Below are 18,685 nucleotides of genomic sequence, written 5' to 3'. Positions count from 1 at the left end.
GGAGCTTGCTGTGGCTCTGGGTTTTTTGTGGGGTTGTTTGTTGTTTCTTTTAAGACATGTAACAAGTTGCAGATAGCTGAGGAATTTATTTCTAGTTTGATTATTTCTTAAAATTCAAAGCAAGCTTATTTCGAACTTCCCATATTCTTGGCATATGTTTTTTTTATCCTAGCTTTCCTGGTAGCATTTGTCACGAATGCAGTATGTGATTCTTGCGATTGCAGTCTCAAAGGGCTTGGTAGGTGAGAATTTCTAGAAGTGCAATTATTTTTTTGCCATATCCCTGTGGTTGTAGAAGAGTCTTACTGCCGAGGATTACATACTGAGCGCTGCTGTCTTATAATGTGTGCTGGCACCGCATCAGATGTGCGGGCAGGTCAGGTTACGCTGTAGCTTTGCTGCTGTAGCGTGTATGCCAGAAGGGAGACATCAGCGCTCTGAAATACCAGTAGCCTGTGTGGTGTGATACCACCTGTGTATTTTTGTCTCCTGGACTTCCAAGAGCAGTGAAATGATGATAGCGCTAAAGCTCCTGATGCTTCTTCACTTCTAAAAATATATTTGAGTTGCACAAACTTGTAATTTTCCAGGTAACATTTTATTTTTATATATATATATTATATATATAAGGGGAAACAGAAGATCTTGACACACTGGTGACATGCTTCATCTTGCTAAAACTGTGACCACGATGCAAAAATGATAGGCATAAGGTGGGGAAAATCCATCTTGATGTCTTGGGTAAGCATTTAAACTCCCAACTGCTTCTGTTGTAATATGCATGGAGGTCTGATGCAGCTCTGATGCTGTCCTGGGTCAGACCTAACGAGGCGTTTCTGTCCTGCCATGTGCTTCAGGCTTCAGTTAAACTTACTGCCTCTCTCCTGTAAGCTGGAAATGCCAGAAGGGAATTTGGAAGGGTTAATCAGCTGTAGCCTGCAAGCTGCTTGGAGATCATCTGACAAAATGGCTGTGTGAAAGTGTTTGGGATGTTTGTGGGCACATCTTCAGATTCTTGCTCCTCGGATAGTGGCAGTGGGTGACTGCTGATTTCAGTGTCTTTTCTCATGGTAGTGTGTCTGTGTGGTATCTTTTTTCACTTGCTTGCAAAGTCACCTCCAGCCAGCCTCCTAAAACACTTGGGGCTGAGAAAAGCATTTCTTTTTGCATCAGAAGCAAGTGTTTTCCTATTAACAGTGTGCTTTTCTTTGAAAAACAACCTTGAATTTAGGTCATGCCTTTATCCCTTCAACTTTGCAAACAGAATCTGTACATCATTGCAAAGGCTTGTTTGTTTTTGGCTTTTCTTTCACAACTGCAGTGACTGAAAGGCATCTCGATCTGTTCCCCTGTAGATGGTGAGTCACCTGGATGGCTGCTGTTCTCACCTCCATGGCTCCTACGCCTGGGCTAGATATTTGCTTTCAATAAGAAAACAGTGGCTGAATTGGTAGAGGTTAATCCGTTGCTTGCCATTTTAAATAGTCGGGCTGCGTGTCTTGTCCTTTCTTGCGAAGGGTAAAGGTAGGTTGTATATCCCAGCAACCCCGCCAGCTTGCACTCCTTTTTAGCATCTAAATAAGGTAGGTGAGCACATCTGGGAATTACCAGTTACTGCAGTGAGCACGTTTACTATTTCAGAACGAAATCTTGGCCGTTTATACTAAATGGCATTTTGTGTAATCATTGTAGATAAGAAAGAAATAAATAAAGCTGGCAGAAAATCACAGGGTCAGCACTGCAGTTAGTTATTGTTTGTTCTCTTCTCCCCCATGGACAGATAATGAGCGTTTCTGCCTCATTTAGTCATATGGTTGATAGATATATGTGGGAGTGTATAGATGTATCCACTAACCCTGCTTGAATAGACTTCACTTTTATTTATTTTTGTATTATTTTATGGTGTTTCTTTTTAAAAACTGACATTAAGGAGAAAACGTTTCGATTAGGCAACTGGGTGGCTCCTAGGGCACAGGATGGGCTGCAGGATTCTCCTCTGCCCTTAATAAAAAGCTCTAATGTGGCTGTCAACTGCTTGTGACTATTCTCACACATTCTCATTTCAGAGATTGTGCATACAGGGGGGCCGATAACTTTCATTTCTGAACCGGACTGGAGTTCGGTAGCTGGGCCTTTTGGGTCTTCTGCTGGTTTTGTCCATTTGTGAAGCGTTGATAATACTTGGCTCTTTCGTAGGGCTGTTATGAGCACAGCAGGTTTGATTTGGCACTGAGAAAATGCAGAGAATCCTCTATGATATTCATGGGAACAGTATTGTTCTGGCAGCCTCCAAAATTGCCAAATGCTTGTAAGAAATTTAAAAAAAAAAAAAAATCAGTGATGCTGGGGAGGGCAGGAGGGAGAGGGACAGAACGGGGTAGTTGTTGAGCTCCAGGTCTGTGCTGGGTTTTGTGGAAGTGCTTTCCAGACTTCAAATTGCTGCTGGTCTGTGAGGTGATGCTAAAACATGCAACTGGTCAAAAGTCCTGGTGAGGAGGTCGGAATTGGTTGTGTAAGGTCAGTGCCTCCTGTAGTGAACAGGTCCCAGCTGCTTCTGAAGAAGCTCTGAGAAAGCAGAGAAGAATCAGACATGCAATTTGTGTGTTGGAAAGTTTCCTTTTGCTACCGTTTGTTTTTTCTACTGCTCAGCAAGGGAGGGGGCTTGTGTCTTTGAGCACAAGCTTGTGAAATGCTGCTTTTTATTTTTTTTTTTTAAATGTGTATGAATGAGAACATCTTGCATGCTTGCATTCATGTAATTTTCTTGCACACATGTATTTTTTTGCATGTACGCACACACACGCTAGAACCTCTGTTTCACAGAAAAGAAAGTAGGTAGATTTTGTGACTTTTTTATTTCGAAAGAATCTTTTTGGATTACTAGTATTGTCACAGGAGCATCACCAAATGGTAATGGTGTGTGCTTTCAGAACCAGCTAGCAATGGGAAGAGTCTTATTCCAGGAGATGGCTTGAAAAATCCTCTGAGCAGCCTCACTTTTTTTTTGAGGCTGTTTTCATAAAGAACACTGAGTGTCTATGCTCCCAAAAATCAGGCTAGTGTGATGTGTCAGGATGGGCAAGTAAGATGGCTTGCGGTATCTGGAAACTCTGACTAGCCCTCTGAAGCAGGTGGGAGCAGGAGATGAACATTCACTTACAAATGCATAGATGTTCACCCTTCTTGACATGTCTACTTTCAGCCGCATTATATCCATTTATTTGAGAAGATACAACAAGGAAAATAAACTGCAGAGAGCGAGCTGTTCCTTTGTGACCTCAAGGAAATGGCTCCTAGAGATCTGACTCGCTTTGGGTCTTTTCTTACTTTTGCAAAGTGCTCATACTCTTAGCCCCTCTTATATTAGGTGACAAAACATGTGTTACCTGGGGAAGCTCCTGCGGGTCATGAAAGCGATTTCCTCTTTGAGTGTTTAAAACCCCTTTTTGGGACTCCTGCCAGGGACTATTCTATGGGGAGCTGTTTCATGCCCTTCCAGACAGTGGTTTGATGTTTCTCAGCCCTGTCAGATGAACTTGTGGCTGCAAAGCCATTGCTGAGGGACGGTTACTTCCCAAGGTGATGTGGCAGCCTTGTGGTCCTGGTTGTTTTCTCTGAGTACATTTACTGGTTAAGCAATCTGCTGCTGATGTCCAGGATCCTTTATCACATGCTGATAGATGCTGTGAGCGAGGTCTGATGGTTGCACCTCTTTCTAAAGAAACTTGGTGCCCCTCCTGTTTTGGTTTGATCTTGCTGAGATGGGATGGCGTCAGCGGGAGAAGTGGGAAGTGCTGTTTCTTACCAGCTTTACCCTTGGACTGGGATTGAAGAACTGGGTTTTAGGTTTGGTTCTGCCCCTGATTTTTCTGGCTGACTCTGCTGATGTCAGTTCCTCTCCCTGTGGTTTAACTTTTAACGGTGCAGTTTGCTCTGGAAAAATAGGCTGTGTGAGAACTACGTGTTAATAACTAGATCTAGGAATAAGAGAGTCACTGATTCTGTGATGAATATGATAACCTTAAGCTGCAGCATAGCATAGTATTGGGCACTGAGGACCTTGTAATTATTAGTGTCACGTTTGCTCTCTGACTGAGATGTTCTTAAGCCAAATTTTATTTCAACCAGCAAGTAAATATTTTATTTTATTTTTATTCTTTCAAATGAGAACAGTTGTTCATGCTTAGTACTAAATTATCATTGGGTTAAAAAACAATCAGGAAACACATGATTGTGTTGAGTACAGCAATAGCAAAGTTTTAATTACATGAAACTCAAAACATATTTTCCTCTTTGCTTGAATCTAATATACGGGCTGGAGTCGTGAAAGCTATGAGTGTGACAAAATTACTAAACAGTGATAGCAGCAGCCAGGATTCTCAGATGACTGGGTGTTTGACTTCCTTGTTTATGACACACAGAAGGGAATATTTTGTGGGTTTTTTTTCCTTTCTTTTAAAATAATTTTCAAGCTTAGTGCTTACTGAGGACTAGGTCCGTTCAGAGCCTGTTCTGTCAGTCCAGCATTTGAGCCTCAGGACTCCAGAGCGTCTTGTTCCTTTGGATGGCTTTGATTTCTTTCCAGTTCTTTTTCCTCCTTGACTCACAATGCTCCCACCCGCTGCTGACTGGTACCGTTCCTGAGTGGGCCCTTATCACTGTTGCCTCTGGTCCTCTGTTTGCCTCTTGAGTAAGTCTGTAGTCCTGAGGTACTATCAGGGCAGCATAACAGCACCCTTCTCTGTGCTTTGCGCCCACTTGCAGTATGAATGCTTTTGTAATTGTCAAAGAAGAGACAGTGCCTTGAGGTCTATGACCCTGCCTGAGCCTTTCAGAATGAATTATGGTCTTTCATCTACTGGAGGGTCACGTTCTCTTTGTAATTGCACTGAAGTGACTTTCCACTACATTTGGTACATGCATGCAGACAGCCATAATTTGTTCTGTAAGACACAGCCCTCCCCATAATTACAAGGAATATGTAAGCTTGTCTGCCTCAAATATGGCATTAGGGTGCTCTCTCTCATTAAATCAACGTAAATCTTTTGATGTAGTCTCATTGGTTCCCTGCTGCATTTTCTCCCTCGAGTAAAGAACAGAATTTCTGTTTGTGAGTGAAAGCTCGCTCTATTTGGATAATTCTTTTCATTGGCCATGCTGGTGCAAACTGGAGGTAAGCTTACCTGCACGTGTGACTTTAGTCTTGTAACACAAATATGAGTGCTGGAATTATCTGGTGGGGGACCTGTGTTCAGTGTCCTGTCCCTCCCAGAAGCCTGGAGTATGTTGTATGGGAAACAGACCTCCTGAGCTCGTGTGGCGTCCTGTTGACTGCCTGCAATTTTGGATGGTCTTACTGCTTTCAGGAGATCTAGGGATTTTTTGTCTTCCCTCACTTTGAATTCTTCAGTAAATAGTTCCCTAAAAATGCTCCAGTAGAAGCATGGGTACCATATGGCCAGTTTTTAGCCTTTTGCTACGTATTTTCCAGGTTGCTTCCTTTGGACCCAAGGGGTACCTGGAGGCCAGGTTGGGTATCACCAGGCTGCATTTTCTCAAGGCCTCTTAGATTTTGATTTCAATGGTGTCTTAGATAAAGATTTTTACAAACCCTGCTCAGTTGTTTTCTGTAGGGTGGTTTCAGTTGCAATGTGTGGTTAAAAATGGCAGCCCTTGCTTTCTTTGGATGAGATTAACTGGATGTAATTCCCAGTGATTTTTGGTATTTGTATCTGCATTCAATTTCCATCTGTGTGATGGCAGCTAGAGGCAACATTTTTTCTTTATATGCGGGTAGAATTTGCTCACTAACTTCATGCTGCTACCAAAGTGTTTCCTTGAAATCCTCTAAACTATTTGTGTTAATTATTCATTAGTGTATTTTATGCATTTCTGTCATTTGATTTTGTCTATTGCTGCATTTTTCTTGTACCTAAGAAAGCCTTAAAATAGGAATTTTGGAATCAAAAAGGAAGATTGCAGATTACTGTTGGTTTTCTAGTGGCTACTCTTTTCATTGCTGTGTTAATGTAAAGGCTTAATGAGCAGGTTTGACTCCGGGGCAAGGCTGAGTGCTGCTCTGAACAGCAGTTTCCATCTAGGGTTCCTTTGAAACGAAGCATTTGCTAACCTGCCAGCTTTTATTTTTGTTTATTTGTGCCTACTGCATTCATCGGGGCTCGGTAAAGGGTACAGTCACGCAAAGGGCTGCCTGAAGACTTTCGGAGACTGGAAGCGATGCACTCAGAGCAGCTACTAAAGCATATTTTGGATATTAAGGCTTAAATCTAGAAGCAGTATGATCTCTCCCCTCCCCTTCGACCTTCTCTTTTAAGTATGTGCATTCGACCAAAAGCCACCACGTTCACTCCTGAGGAGTGACTCTCTTAGGGTCTAGAGAATGTTTTCTAACAGAGTGACATACATGTTGGTGAGGATATGCAGCATCTGTAACATGGCATTCCCTGGATGCTGGGCTTAGCTGTTTGCTTCAGCGGGGCATTTGCATTGCTAACACCTTCCCTAGAGAGTGCGGAGTTTCACGTCTCCTCTCCCCTTTCTCTTCCAGGGCCAGGCCTGTGTGCTTCTCCACAAGTGTATGCTACTTCCTCAGATGAAGCTCCTCATGACAGAGCAGGAGTGGGAGGAATTGATCAGAGAAAGCATCAGCCAAGTGACAGAGGTAACAAGCTTCAACATGTTAAACGTATAGATAGCACCTAATGGGTGCTGCTTTTACTGGTGTGGTGCTCGTTCTCTGAGCTGGAGTCTGCGGCTGTGCAGGGCTTCACTGATCATAGAGGGCTTGTGCCTGCTTGCACCAGGTTGTGACTAGTGTCCACCAGGATTACGGCATTCTTGTAACGCTGCTGTTTAGACGTATTTTCACAGAGTGCAAGAAATGTGCTTGGTACAGCTCAGTGGTGCCTGTGTATGGATCCAAGAGACAGAGCTCGAATTTTAGGGATCACACTCATACAGATTAATTTAAAGGGGTTTTAAAAAATAAGTTTTGAACTGAAAGGTATTGTGAACATTTATTTAATTTCAGAAAATGTTATGGAAGTTCTGTATTTGAATGAACTTCAGGGCCAAGGAGACAGAGCTGAGGTGCGCTATACTTCTGACTCCTGGTGCATTGCAAGCCTTCTGGACAAGATTCTCTTGCTAATGTTGTTTGTCAGTGAAATCTTAAAATACATCGGAAAATAATTTGTACAGGAAAAATAGTGACAGAAATTGCAGGGCGTCTGATTCAATGGCAAGTGCGGAACGTACCTGAAGGCAGTTTTGGCATGCAGCTGTTACGTGGGAGGTGATCTGTGGGACAGGAGACTGAAGAAGCAAATACCGTTCAATTATATGCTTGTGGATTGACATGGGGGGACCAAGCAGCCAAATTAGTGTTATGATGTGGTAACTAAACTTGATGACATGGGAGATTTCAGTCTTGGTGTTCCTGTATAACTGTAGTATTGACTTCTTTCTAAGTGTAGCTTTCATGCTTTGCTTACTTCTTTAAATGCTGGTTACATGGTAATTTAGGCCATTCTGTAATTTACCATATTGGAACAGAAGGATTAGCTCTGTTTTCCTTTGTCAAGGAGGGACAAAATCTAAGCAAGTTTAAATCAAGGAATCGGAGGTTCTGGATATAATTCTTGATGAAGCAGGTAATCCTGGGTTTCATTAAATAACTTTTATTTAGTGGTTACATCGGGAATCCAATGGGTGGAGTTAGGTACGATTTTATTTTCCAGCTACGTAAAACATGCCACTCCTTCCAGCCCGGTCATCTCCATGTTTCTGTCTAGCAGCTGAATACCTCCAGGACTTGGTGATTCACAGGGAAACCACAAACATCTACAATGCCTTTATGTTGTTCTTGCCAGGGAAAGTTTAGCAACTTGCAGCCCATCCAGTATTTTAATGAGCTTTTCTACCAAAGCTTCCTCAGTGTCTCTCATTTCTGTGGTCATTGGTGTTTAAAGAAAAATTCCTGAGAAATATTGTCAGTTTGTTTGGGCTGTCCAAGGTATACCCTGCGGGCAGGAGGCCTCCCATACTATTAACTGGCAGTGGCATATAGGTGCTAGTTCTCTTTTTGGCCTGGACGTAACATTTTTACAGAGTGCTCTGTTGGTGGACATGTACGTATTGGGTTTGTCTCCCTTCCTCCTGCTCCTCCCTTGTACTAACACGGTTCTGGTATGGCTCCTTGGAGCTGGGGCAGCTGCACGTCTTTAAATGTTGCTGTAATTAGGAGGGGTCAAAGACTTTATGTTCCATGTAACAGTTTTGAGTCATAGCCAAAGGCTGACACTTGTGCTGCAAAACTTTCTAAAGCTGCAAAAGGTATTCTGTGTCTTTTTGGTGGCACAGAAATGCTCACTTATCTGAGTAATAGCTGTAAAAACATGCAATAGCTCTATAGTGTAGTCAAACAATACTCATCGTGACTGATCTCTTTTGGAGATGGTAAAATCCCTTGTAGCAGAAGTCAGAGGCTGGAAACTGAGCAAGTTTAGAATCTGGAGAAAGTATGTACTTGTCAGAGAGAGTAATCCACCATTAAAATAACTTGCTGAAGAGTTTATTAACTCAAATCTCAAGTTGGAGATTGTGTGCTTGACTGAAAGAGGAGCTGCAGGTTGGGTGGAAGTTACGGGCTTTAATGCTGACATTACAGGGTGAGTTTGCTTGGAGTGTGTTAGGCAGGAACTGGGGCTAAAGGATAGCGCTGTCTGTCCCTGATGTTCCCACTGGAGGGCATTTGCAGAACTGAGAGTTTCTCCTGTAGCTCCGTCTTGTCCCTTCTCATCTGAGACTTGTCTCAGTGGGCCATTCCAGCCGAGCCATGATTTTGGAGGTGGGCATGTAAGTAGGTAGTTGTTGGCATGTGAGTACTTACTCATGAGAACCTCGACTGAGAGCAGTGGTTCATGATGCTGTGGAAAATGATGAAGTTTTGTTGCCCTACCTCTAGTTGAAAGGTCTGCGTTTGCTGTCACTGGCCACTCCTGCCACCATCCCTAAGAAATAGCTGTTTTAAGAGGAATAAATGATAATGCAGAATTTTATACCTTTCTTCGACCCAGGGAGGAGTCTGAAATAACCTGGGAGGGCCAACTCTTTAACTGACTGTACTGATGTGCACTTGTAATTCAAGCAGCAATGTTGTTGACAGGGAAGCTGTCACCTGAAGGCTTTGCTCTCTACGTCCTTGGTCAGATTTGCAGCTATGGGGCTGGTAGCTCTTGAAGTGCAGGGTTGTCATTGGAGGTGTAAGGTGTAAGAGGGGATAGGAGGCTATCTCCTGGTGGCTGCCTTCTCATCCTGTCTTGCTCAGTGATTGCACTGCATACCTGCAGATCACTTGGTGGGGAGCAGGGAGCCTGGGATGGTTTTAGGCAGTGATGTGTGCTGGAACCGGGAAAAAAGCAATGTGAGAAAACTGCAGTCTTGGATATCATTGAATTATGCCTGCAAAACTAAGAGGCATTTGAGGGAGAATCAACAGCCAGGACCTTTAAATGAAGAGACAGCTTCCTGAAATAGCAGCTCCGGCTGCTGCGAGGCAATGGCTCTTGAGCTTACATAAGCTAACTTGACCTTATTTGTTCCGAAAATGTTTAAGCATGCTTATAAAACATATATCACAGTCATGAAGGATTCATGTTTGCCATCTCCTTACTGTCAGTGAGAGAACTCTTGACATCCTAGCAGGAACTTTGGGGTCGACTTGTTCTTGTGAGAGCCCTGCTTGCTGTTGGTGCCCTTGGTGCCTTGTTCTGTGGGGTCACCTGGGCAGAAAGCCTTGTCCGCAAGCCCTAGGACTGCAAAGGCGAGGAATCAGAAAAATAGCTCTGGCGCAGTTTTGGCCTCTCAAGTCCTAAATAGTTACTTTACACAAAGCAGAACCTTGCTACAACTGCTCAAGTTTATTCTAATGCTGGGAGTCTAGACAACACAGTTGTGTTTACAGTATAAAGAAATAGAGTTGCTTCATGTTGTAAATGAGAGAGCTCGCCTGAGATGCTAGAGCATCTGATAGAGACTTCTTCCTCTTCGAGAGCTTTGTTCTTTTATCGGTAGGTCTCAAAGCGTTTTACAAAGGAAATTCAAACCAGTGAGTTGTTGATGTAATGAAGAAAGTATTTTACAGAAACCCAAGGGCTAATGTATTTAGTTTACTAAAGTTGTTCACCCTGTTTTACAGATGACATGCTTGGCTGGGAGCTGAGCCAAGAATCAAACTTAGGTCTCCTGAGACACCCCAGAGACTCTCTTTGTGCACGGACAATCTGGCTGTTCCTTAACTTGGCGTCAGAACAGCCCAGTGGGCTGGATAGCAATCTCTGTCCCTGTGTTATCTAAGGAGGATGCGGGGGGTTTGGAGTTCTGACTGCCCCTAGTCATGCCGTGAGGGCAGTGGCAGAACCTGAGAGGTCCAAGTTTCCCTTTTCGCGCAGGGAACGGCTGCACGGTTTTGGTGAGGGATCTCTGTGGGGCTGCTGGGGCTCACACACTGTCTTGTTCACTCGATCAAGCTCCTCTCAATTTGGTCTTTCAGTTCTCCCGGTTGTCATTGGGGGCACATTTGGGCGTTTGTTCCCCTCCTTAGATATGTTTCTGTTTTCTTTCTCATATGTTACAAAATTGCTGTCTTGGCTTTAGAGTGATCTTGAAGCCCTGCCAATTTTTTAGTAACTCATTGACAGATTTGGGGCAGGAAGCGCCAGGATCTGAATACATAGTTTCATTACCTTTTTCTGTCATCCCTTTCCCGGGGACTGGCTTGGCCTCCGGAACTGAGGTGCTTTCTGTAACTCCCAACTTATGCTGAAACTCCTAGTTACAGGGGAAGGGGAAAAGGATTTTGAAGACTGTTTCAGAAAAAGTATATTTTCACGGCTGATCAACTTGAAAACAAAACAACCCTGAGAAAAACTGTTGGTAAAACTGCTTTCTCTGGCTTGTACACAGCAGTTTCCTGAGGGTTTCTTTTGTCTGTCTTCTACAGTAAGTACCTCATAGAAAAGGCCCAACTTTACTGCTATTTTTTCCTTTGCTTGTTTTGTCAATGTCATATCCTGCGTAAGGGACAGCCAGAGCAGATAGCGTTCAAGTTGGCTGTTTGAAGCCAAAATGGGATCAAAGCAGCCTGATATGTAAAAACGCTCACAGAATCTGATACCTAACTTCAGTGCAAGACCAAAGCGCTCCCAGTCACCAATACTGGAGACTTTCAGATAAATTTACACATAATCCTAATGAGATGCCTGTGGTGCCTCCTAAGTGTAAGGCTTGGACTGGGCAGGCAGCCATGTTTCTGTAGGAAGGCATGAAGGTAGAGAGACAGGGGATTACACAGCCTGTGGAAGGGATGGTATAGATAACCCAAGACCTCTTTTCCAAGACTCACATCATTTGAAGGTTTTTGTATGCTCTCTGAAGACTTTTGTTGTATGGCATTGGAGGGTTTTGTTGCTATTGTGTTGTTCAGCTAGGGAGTGGCTAGCTGGAGCCCCTCAGAATGTGTGGGGGAGAGAGGGGTGTACTATATAGCCTTCCAGTGTAGACATGCCCTTCGTTTCTGAAGGGCATCACATTTGATTATCGGTGCCTTAATTTGTAGGGAGATAAATTATTAACAGTGACTTCATCAAATCTCTAAAAAAAGCCATTCTTCAGTTTTTTTCTTGAAGATTGCCTGAACTTTTATCTGTCCGTCTTTATAAATTCTTAATTCATTGCCCTTTCTCAGCCTCTTAGCTTGTAAAATGAGGCCAGTAGTGATTTAACTGATATCTTCGACGTGCTTTCGGAGTACTGGATGTCTCTGTGGAGAATTCATTCTCCTCTGTTCCCTGAGCGGTCCTGCATGGTTTTTCCCTGCTGCATTTTCATACGGTCTATGGAAAAAAAGTTAAGATCTTTAAACTTGGGAAAGCGTTGACATTTTCTGTGAGAATAGCTTCTGGATTTTTAGGCTCCTCCCTCTAATAAAAGCCAAAATAAACATTGCAAAAAATGCCCTTTAGTTACACCCTTCAGCATGTGGGTCTGCTTAGTCCCCTGCCTTCCCTCTCTCTCTCGGTCAGGGACAAGCAGAAGCTTGGTGGTTCCCTTCCTTTTGTGAGCATTTCTCGATGACTTGTTTCTGCTAGAGGTGCAAGGAAAAGTCTTGAACATTGGCACTTTCAGTCTTCAGAATTTAGTGAGAGAACAGAGGGAGGAGGGATTGTCAATGCTTGCTTTCCTTCTTTCAGTGCTCTCGGCAGCAGCTGCCATGCTGTTCAGAACCTCTCCTTGTGTGCTTGTGTACGCTGTGTACGTGGAGTTGGAAACGGATTTGGCTCTGGATAGATGGAAACTGGTGTGAAGTGGCATACTCTTCTCTCCTAAGTTCCATTACTTAGCCTTTAGTTCTAGCTTGGGTTCTTCTATTGTAAAGTGAACATTGTCATGAATGGAATCATAGAATTGTCTAGGTTGGAAGGGATCTTTAAGATCATCAGGTCCAACCATCAACCTAACACTGCCAAAACCAAGTATTTGGGCGTGGCTTTTCTGGGTTTTGGGAAGTCCGAGTTGATTCCTGGCTCTGGCATAGTCTGCGTGACTCAGTCATGTTACTTGGCCTCTCTGAGCTCTGTAAAATGGAGGGAATGATGCTGGCTTACGGCTTACCTCTCAGGAGAAATGTGAGCGTAATGACAGGTGAGGCGAGGGTGCTTACATCGGATAATAACAGGAGCTGTGAGCATACAGAATGCTAAAATACTTCATTTGGTTGTCGGTTCGTTATTAGTAGAGGAAAGCTGTGCCCCTCCCAAACCTCTCAGCTTTGTGTGTGTGGACACGGGAAGCCTTGTGCTTTGGCTCAGGTAATGGGCATGCTCTTGTAGGGCCGCAAACCCGCTTGCTCTGGGTGTGACTCCACTGTAGGGACCTGAGCCACAACAGCAGCAAAATGCCAGGTTGTCTTTGCTCTGGGACCCTGCGTGCAGCATGGAGCTAGGCAAAGCTTCAGCTTTCCCACTGAGTTTGAAAGCAGTCAGCGTACTGAAATCGGACCTCTTAAGCGCTTTCTTGTCATGACTGCAGACATTCAGTGGGGTGGAAATTTTACTGAGCTATTTTGCTGCTGGAGAAGAGAGTTTACCTTAGCAACCGTGGGCTGTGCCAGGGGGTGTAAGGTCGTGCTGGGTGGGAGGATGGAGGTATGTGTTTTGCAGAAGGCACTTGGCACTGTATTCAGCCATGAATCTGCACATTTATCCATCAGCATCAGGTCTGCTATGAGGGAGGAAGGGGGAAGGATGGAGATAGCACAGTGTGTGGAAAGAATGCAGGTTGGCTGGGCTTCTCCAGCGCACGGAACAGTGATGGATCTGTCAGGTTGATCCCACAGAGGGGTAGGGCTGTTTGTTTTGAACAATGAAATAGGCTGAAAGACGTGCTGGGAATGCATGAATGTTAAGTGGTGTTCAAACTCCCAGCTAGGAAATGTGCTTGTCTGTTGGTAGGAGAAATCTTCTCTGTACTCTTGAGATACTGCTGTGTCTTGTAAGTCTGGGCTAAGTCTGTCCCCCACCGTGGTACCTGTGAAAGGGGAAGAGGTACAGACAGGCTGAGATTGCAGGTGGGTGTGAATGTGGAGACTTCCAGAAACATTGCCTGGCTCTGTATAACAGCATTTTACCATCTCCCCTGCAGGGAAAGCTGGGCAGTGGCTGGGGCGCTGACTTTCGCTCTAGATGCATGTGCACCACTTTTTGCTGTATTGCAAGTTTCAGTGGAGTTTTGGGCTTAGGCTAAAATTGTACCTGGGGAACTGAGGCATGGAGCTGTGTGGTTAGCTAGCTGCCAGCCCTCTGTCCTGCTTGTATGACTGAATTACTGCAGGTATTCACCTGCTGTGCCCTAACAAACTTGGTTTATACTTTGTGAAGATGAAGAAATGCTGTGAAGTGCCATGAGAGAGGAAGGTTGGATCCTGCAGTAGGTGGTATACCTCCATGTGTGATGCAGGAATTAGGAATATAAGAAAAAACACTGATTGATTGAGATGCTGGGGACCTGCTGTTCTTTTAGAAATCCTAGAAGCAGAGAACTTTGGATCCATCCACCAAAACCAGCCAGAGGCTTTTGGAAGCAGCCTGTTTGACATAACAAGACAAAACCATCTCTGCCAGCTGAATCCACGTAGGGTGAGGCAGGAACTGTGTTGCTGTATTGGCTTGAGATGAGATGGGGCTTCCAGCTGTGACAACTGCCTCCATATTTTTTCCTTTTGGAAAATGATCGGCCCAGACCTCCTAACGGCTCAGATGCACAGGCATGATTAACCACTGCAGGTATTACTGAGCTGGAACTGGGACCGAGATTTCCTGTAAGTGGGACTGGCTGTTACTGAAGGAACAGAGTAAGAAAAGCAGAAAATGGGAAAAACCCCAACATAATCAGCAAGTGATGCAAGCGTGGCTGTTGAATATAAGCCACGTGGTCCCTCTGCTTCTAGTATTGAGTGATCGGGTTATGCAACTCTTAAGTTGGTAATGCTTTCCGAGGGCAGGGGAAGGGAGAGTTGGATACCTTTTTGAACACCACATGGCAGAGAATCACAGAACAGGTGGTTAGGCAAGTTCTTCTGGGTTTTCGCTTAACCCTCCACCACTGACCTGTAGCATAGCTGGGAGCAAAACCACTGCTTTGTGCCTCAGTCTTGCTAATTTAAAAGGGAGATACTTGCCAACCTTGTGCAAGTATTTTGCGATCTGATCAGTGTTTGAGGCTCTCCTAAGGATGCTGCAGATGACTGAAATGCTACTTTTCTTTTTAAGGCATGTTTGCCATGAGTTGCAGTTTGCCATCTGTTACACGATAGCTTTTGCTTTAATTTTATGATTGTATTTTATACATTCCCCAAATGAAATCACGGTAGGCCTGTAAAATGATTGACCTACACAATTGGGGTGGCAGTGCTAATTTAGTCTTTCAGATAGCTGAGTGAGGGACTAGGGCAATCTGCTGTGCGAACCCATAACGTGCAGACAGTGGTTGGTACCTTACATAGCAAGAAGTTACGACAAATGTTTGGGAAAGCCACTTTTGAGGTTTGGACCCAGTTTCCATTGAATAGACTTGGGATTTCATCGCTTGGGAGCAGTTCCCCAAGGCTCACCAAGCCCCAGTCCAAAGTCAGCTTCTTTTATGTCCAGAGCGCAGCATGTTTATGTTGATGTCGCTTGCTAACACAAATCCCAGTGACGCAGATGCTCGGCTGTGTAGCTCCCTGCTGTGGGAGGAGGGGAGTCAAGCAATGCCTGACAGAAGATACCATCTCCTGGAATGCGTAATGGGCAAGTACTCCGAGGCAGTGGTGATGAGATCAGGATAATTAGTGATAGTCAGCTGAGCAGGAATTGGAGTCAAGTCTTTAAGGAGGCTTTGATGGTCTCAACCATACTACATATAGAGGTGCTGGCGATTTTGTGCTCTTTGGAGAAAACTTCTTTTACACCCTTTGTAGCAGAAAGGAAAGGGAAAAGACTTGTATTGAGGAAATTGTAAGACTTTATCTGAATCCAGCTTCCTTAAAGCAAATCCATTCTGCTTCCAGACTAGAGAAAATTATGCGTTCTGTAGGAATTAATTATCTGGTGTTTCTTTGCTGCTCCTTTGGCTTCTTCACCCACCCTCTCCCTCTTCCTCGTTCCTTCCTGGTCTTTAAGAGCTGTTTAAAAGTGATCCATTTCAGTAGGGAGCTATTTATTTGCAGAGCACCTAAATTGTACTGGATTACTTCTGGCTATTTATGCTGGTGGAACTGTGTTTGTGTTTCCAGACTCATGCAAAACACTGCTTTTAATATAGATGCTTAGTCTCGCAGCTCTGATGTCGCTAGACCAGTGATATCTTCCATCTCCAGCTTTTTGTTCTACAGGTCTGCATGAATTTGGTTGGGCACCCCAAACTAAATGCGTGTCCCAGCTTCCCAAACACTTGAAAACTGCTTGCAGACTTCTGAAAAATCAACCGCACAGGTGTTGTTCAGAGCTATCAAATATCTCTGTTGACTTCAGTAGGATTTATTTCAAACCCTTCAAAACATCAGGGCAATTCTGGGAAGCAGAGATGGCAGCAAGAACAGACAGAGTCAAGCCAGCACGATTTAAATGCAGTCATCTACATCACTCATCCACGGTGAAGAGAAAATGCAATTTATTTTTAACACCTCCTTAATTCCATAATGTTTATATATTAACAAGATGAAATGACAGTTGACTTTACTGTGGCTCCTTCTCACATTTCTGCCCTGGTTCCTCTTGTCCTGAAGAGCTGACAGCCCATACTGATTTTCTCTCTCTGTGAACTTGTACGCAACTTAGCGAAATTGGGATCTCAACTTCATAGCCTCTCTGAAAGCTGCTTTAACCACAAGTAATGACTGTTAGCCTGTCAATATCTTGTTCTTTAAATTGCAAAGAAAATTTTTATGCAAATCAGGCTGTTTTGTTTTCATAATTGATTTGCTGATTATTATTATTATCATTATTATTATTTATTGTGGTAAGCCTCATAAATGGCGTGTGCATGGCCCCGTGGGGTGTTACATGCTACTTGTGAAGTTTTTAGTTTGTTTGTTTGTTTTTTTTTTTGTTTTTTTTTGTTTTTTTTTTTTTAAAATCACACACCCTATATTTGTTTCTCATTTTACCTGAGAGACTTTAGCACTGCTGAATTGTTTGACCTTGTAGGTTAATGACAGCTCTGGAATAGAGTTGCAGTGCATCTATCTATATCAGGAGAGAGTAATTAGCAAGTTATTGATAGTCAGATGGAATTGCGGCATGAATTAAAGCCAGCAGAACACAGTGGCTTTCTAATACAGGGCTTGAATGGACCATCCAGGTCAGGAAATAACCGTATCTTTATTATTTAAAAAAGGTACTCCCAAAGCGTGGAGTCCTGTATAGATAGTAAATAATTCTACTTGAAGGCTGCTGTTCCTGCAGATATGTTATCCGGTCTCCCCACTTTTTCTGCTGAAAGTGTTCCTGAGACTCTTGCTGGCCATCCCTATTTTTCTGTTGTGGGTGTCATTACTGAAAAAGCTTGCTTTGGGCAATAGATGTCTATCTTTCTCTCAGTGTCTGCAAGGATTTTTACTTCATTTGCCAGCTTTATGCTGATATAGATGGAGAACAGTTTTGCTCAGAGTCCTTAAAATTACTTCCAGTCTGAATGGAGCAAAAGCAATAGATGGTCTAAAGAGAGAGGTTGCATCTCCTGGAGAGCTACGGCCTTCCACTGCTGGGTGCAGGTTTGGTGCCGAGACCTATCAGCGATGCACGTTGCCTGAGGCACCAAAGATGCTGAGCCCGGGGTGGATCTGGCCCTTTGGCTGGGCTGGCGTGTTCGAACTCCAAGCAAAGGTGGGCTTGGCTACAAGTGCAGCCTCCTCTAGAGAAATAGGCTGTGATGGGGTACGCCGCTGTCTACAATAAACTCGTCCCTGCAAATCCTATCTCATATTAGTGTAATCCATGCAAGCTGTGGGGCTTGCTGTGTGCATCACAGAGAAATACAGCGGGGAAGAAAACTACCGTGTAAGCAGGGCTGTGAGGACCAGCTGCAGGCAGAGGATCAGTACCCTTGAGCCCCTGGGCCACCTCTTTGATCCAGCTGCCTTTTTATGGCTATTTTTTGCCCTTCTCCACTTGTAAATAACACTGGCTTTTATTTGACCTATCTTTGGAGTGACTTTCCTCTAAGCCAGACATTTCAGTGTCTCAGAAACCCTGCAGCACATAAAGGGAACACAAAGAGATGAGATTTTTCTCTCAGTCATTTCAGTGAATTTAAGCTTGATTGACAAGCCCTGTTCTAGTGCTGGCAACTGGGATTTCCTAGGTGTAGGTGTTAATGGATTTTTGCATTAGCGCTTTATGTGTAAATCCCAGCTTCTGCAGCTGAGTAGCTGTTGTCCCTCAGGTGAGTCTGTTGTCTGGCAGTCTCCTGGCCTTTCCAGGGTGGGGGCAGATACTGTCTTTCCTCTTTTTTTCCAGGAGGCAACAACATGTCTCCAGCTTAAAAACTAGGGAGAGCAGCTGAGTTGTGCCATTGTGGTATGCTTGCTCTGATTTTGTCTAGTTGTTTCTTAATTAATCTGGGCATCAGCAGCTTCCACCATGTACCCTCCTGAGCATTTCCAGTTTGGTGAGTTTTGTATTCCAGAGTTATTTTGGTGTCAGGCTAATCCTGCCGATTGTTACTCGGTTTATGCCTTCTCCTGAGAAGAGTGAGTTGTTTCCCCATTTAACATGTGTTCCTTCTCCATCTCCCCATTTAACGTGCAGAGTTTGAAAATGGTTGGCAACTGTACGCTGAAGTCTGAGAAAGAGAAAGTTGGCAAGACCTTGGAGCTGCTGAACTTCCTCCTCAAAACTGTGGCGGCACAGGTGAGTGCGTGACCTGATGTGTGGCAAATGGCTGTTCTTCTGAATACCACCAAGGCCTCTCTTAAGTGTCACGCTTGGATTTTACCTTGTTGACTGCTCCATCGATACATCCCACCTCATTTCTTACCAAAGGTACCTCTGGAGGGAATGCCTAGCTGGATTTGAGGACAGAAAGGCCCTCCTGTCTGAAGGAGTGATCCATAGCTCTTGTGAAC

At 44.0% G+C, this 18,685-nt stretch overlaps 1 protein-coding gene across 1 annotated transcript in view; it reads left to right on the top strand.

The window, feature by feature from the left end:
- Positions 1-18,685, top strand: part of MYBBP1A (MYB binding protein 1a) — a 62,023-nt gene that overhangs the window by 39,586 nt on the left and 3,752 nt on the right. The window contains exons 24-25 of the mRNA XM_054209612.1: positions 6,569-6,682; positions 18,369-18,470. Coding sequence (XP_054065587.1) covers positions 6,569-6,682; positions 18,369-18,470 — 216 coding nt within the window. The remainder of the gene's footprint in view (positions 1-6,568; positions 6,683-18,368; positions 18,471-18,685) is intronic.

The sequence above is a fragment of the Rissa tridactyla genome, chromosome 7 (genome assembly GCF_028500815.1).
Source record: "Rissa tridactyla isolate bRisTri1 chromosome 7, bRisTri1.patW.cur.20221130, whole genome shotgun sequence".
Classification (NCBI taxonomy): domain Eukaryota; kingdom Metazoa; phylum Chordata; class Aves; order Charadriiformes; family Laridae; genus Rissa; species Rissa tridactyla.
This window is presented reverse-complemented; position numbering and strand designations above follow the sequence as displayed.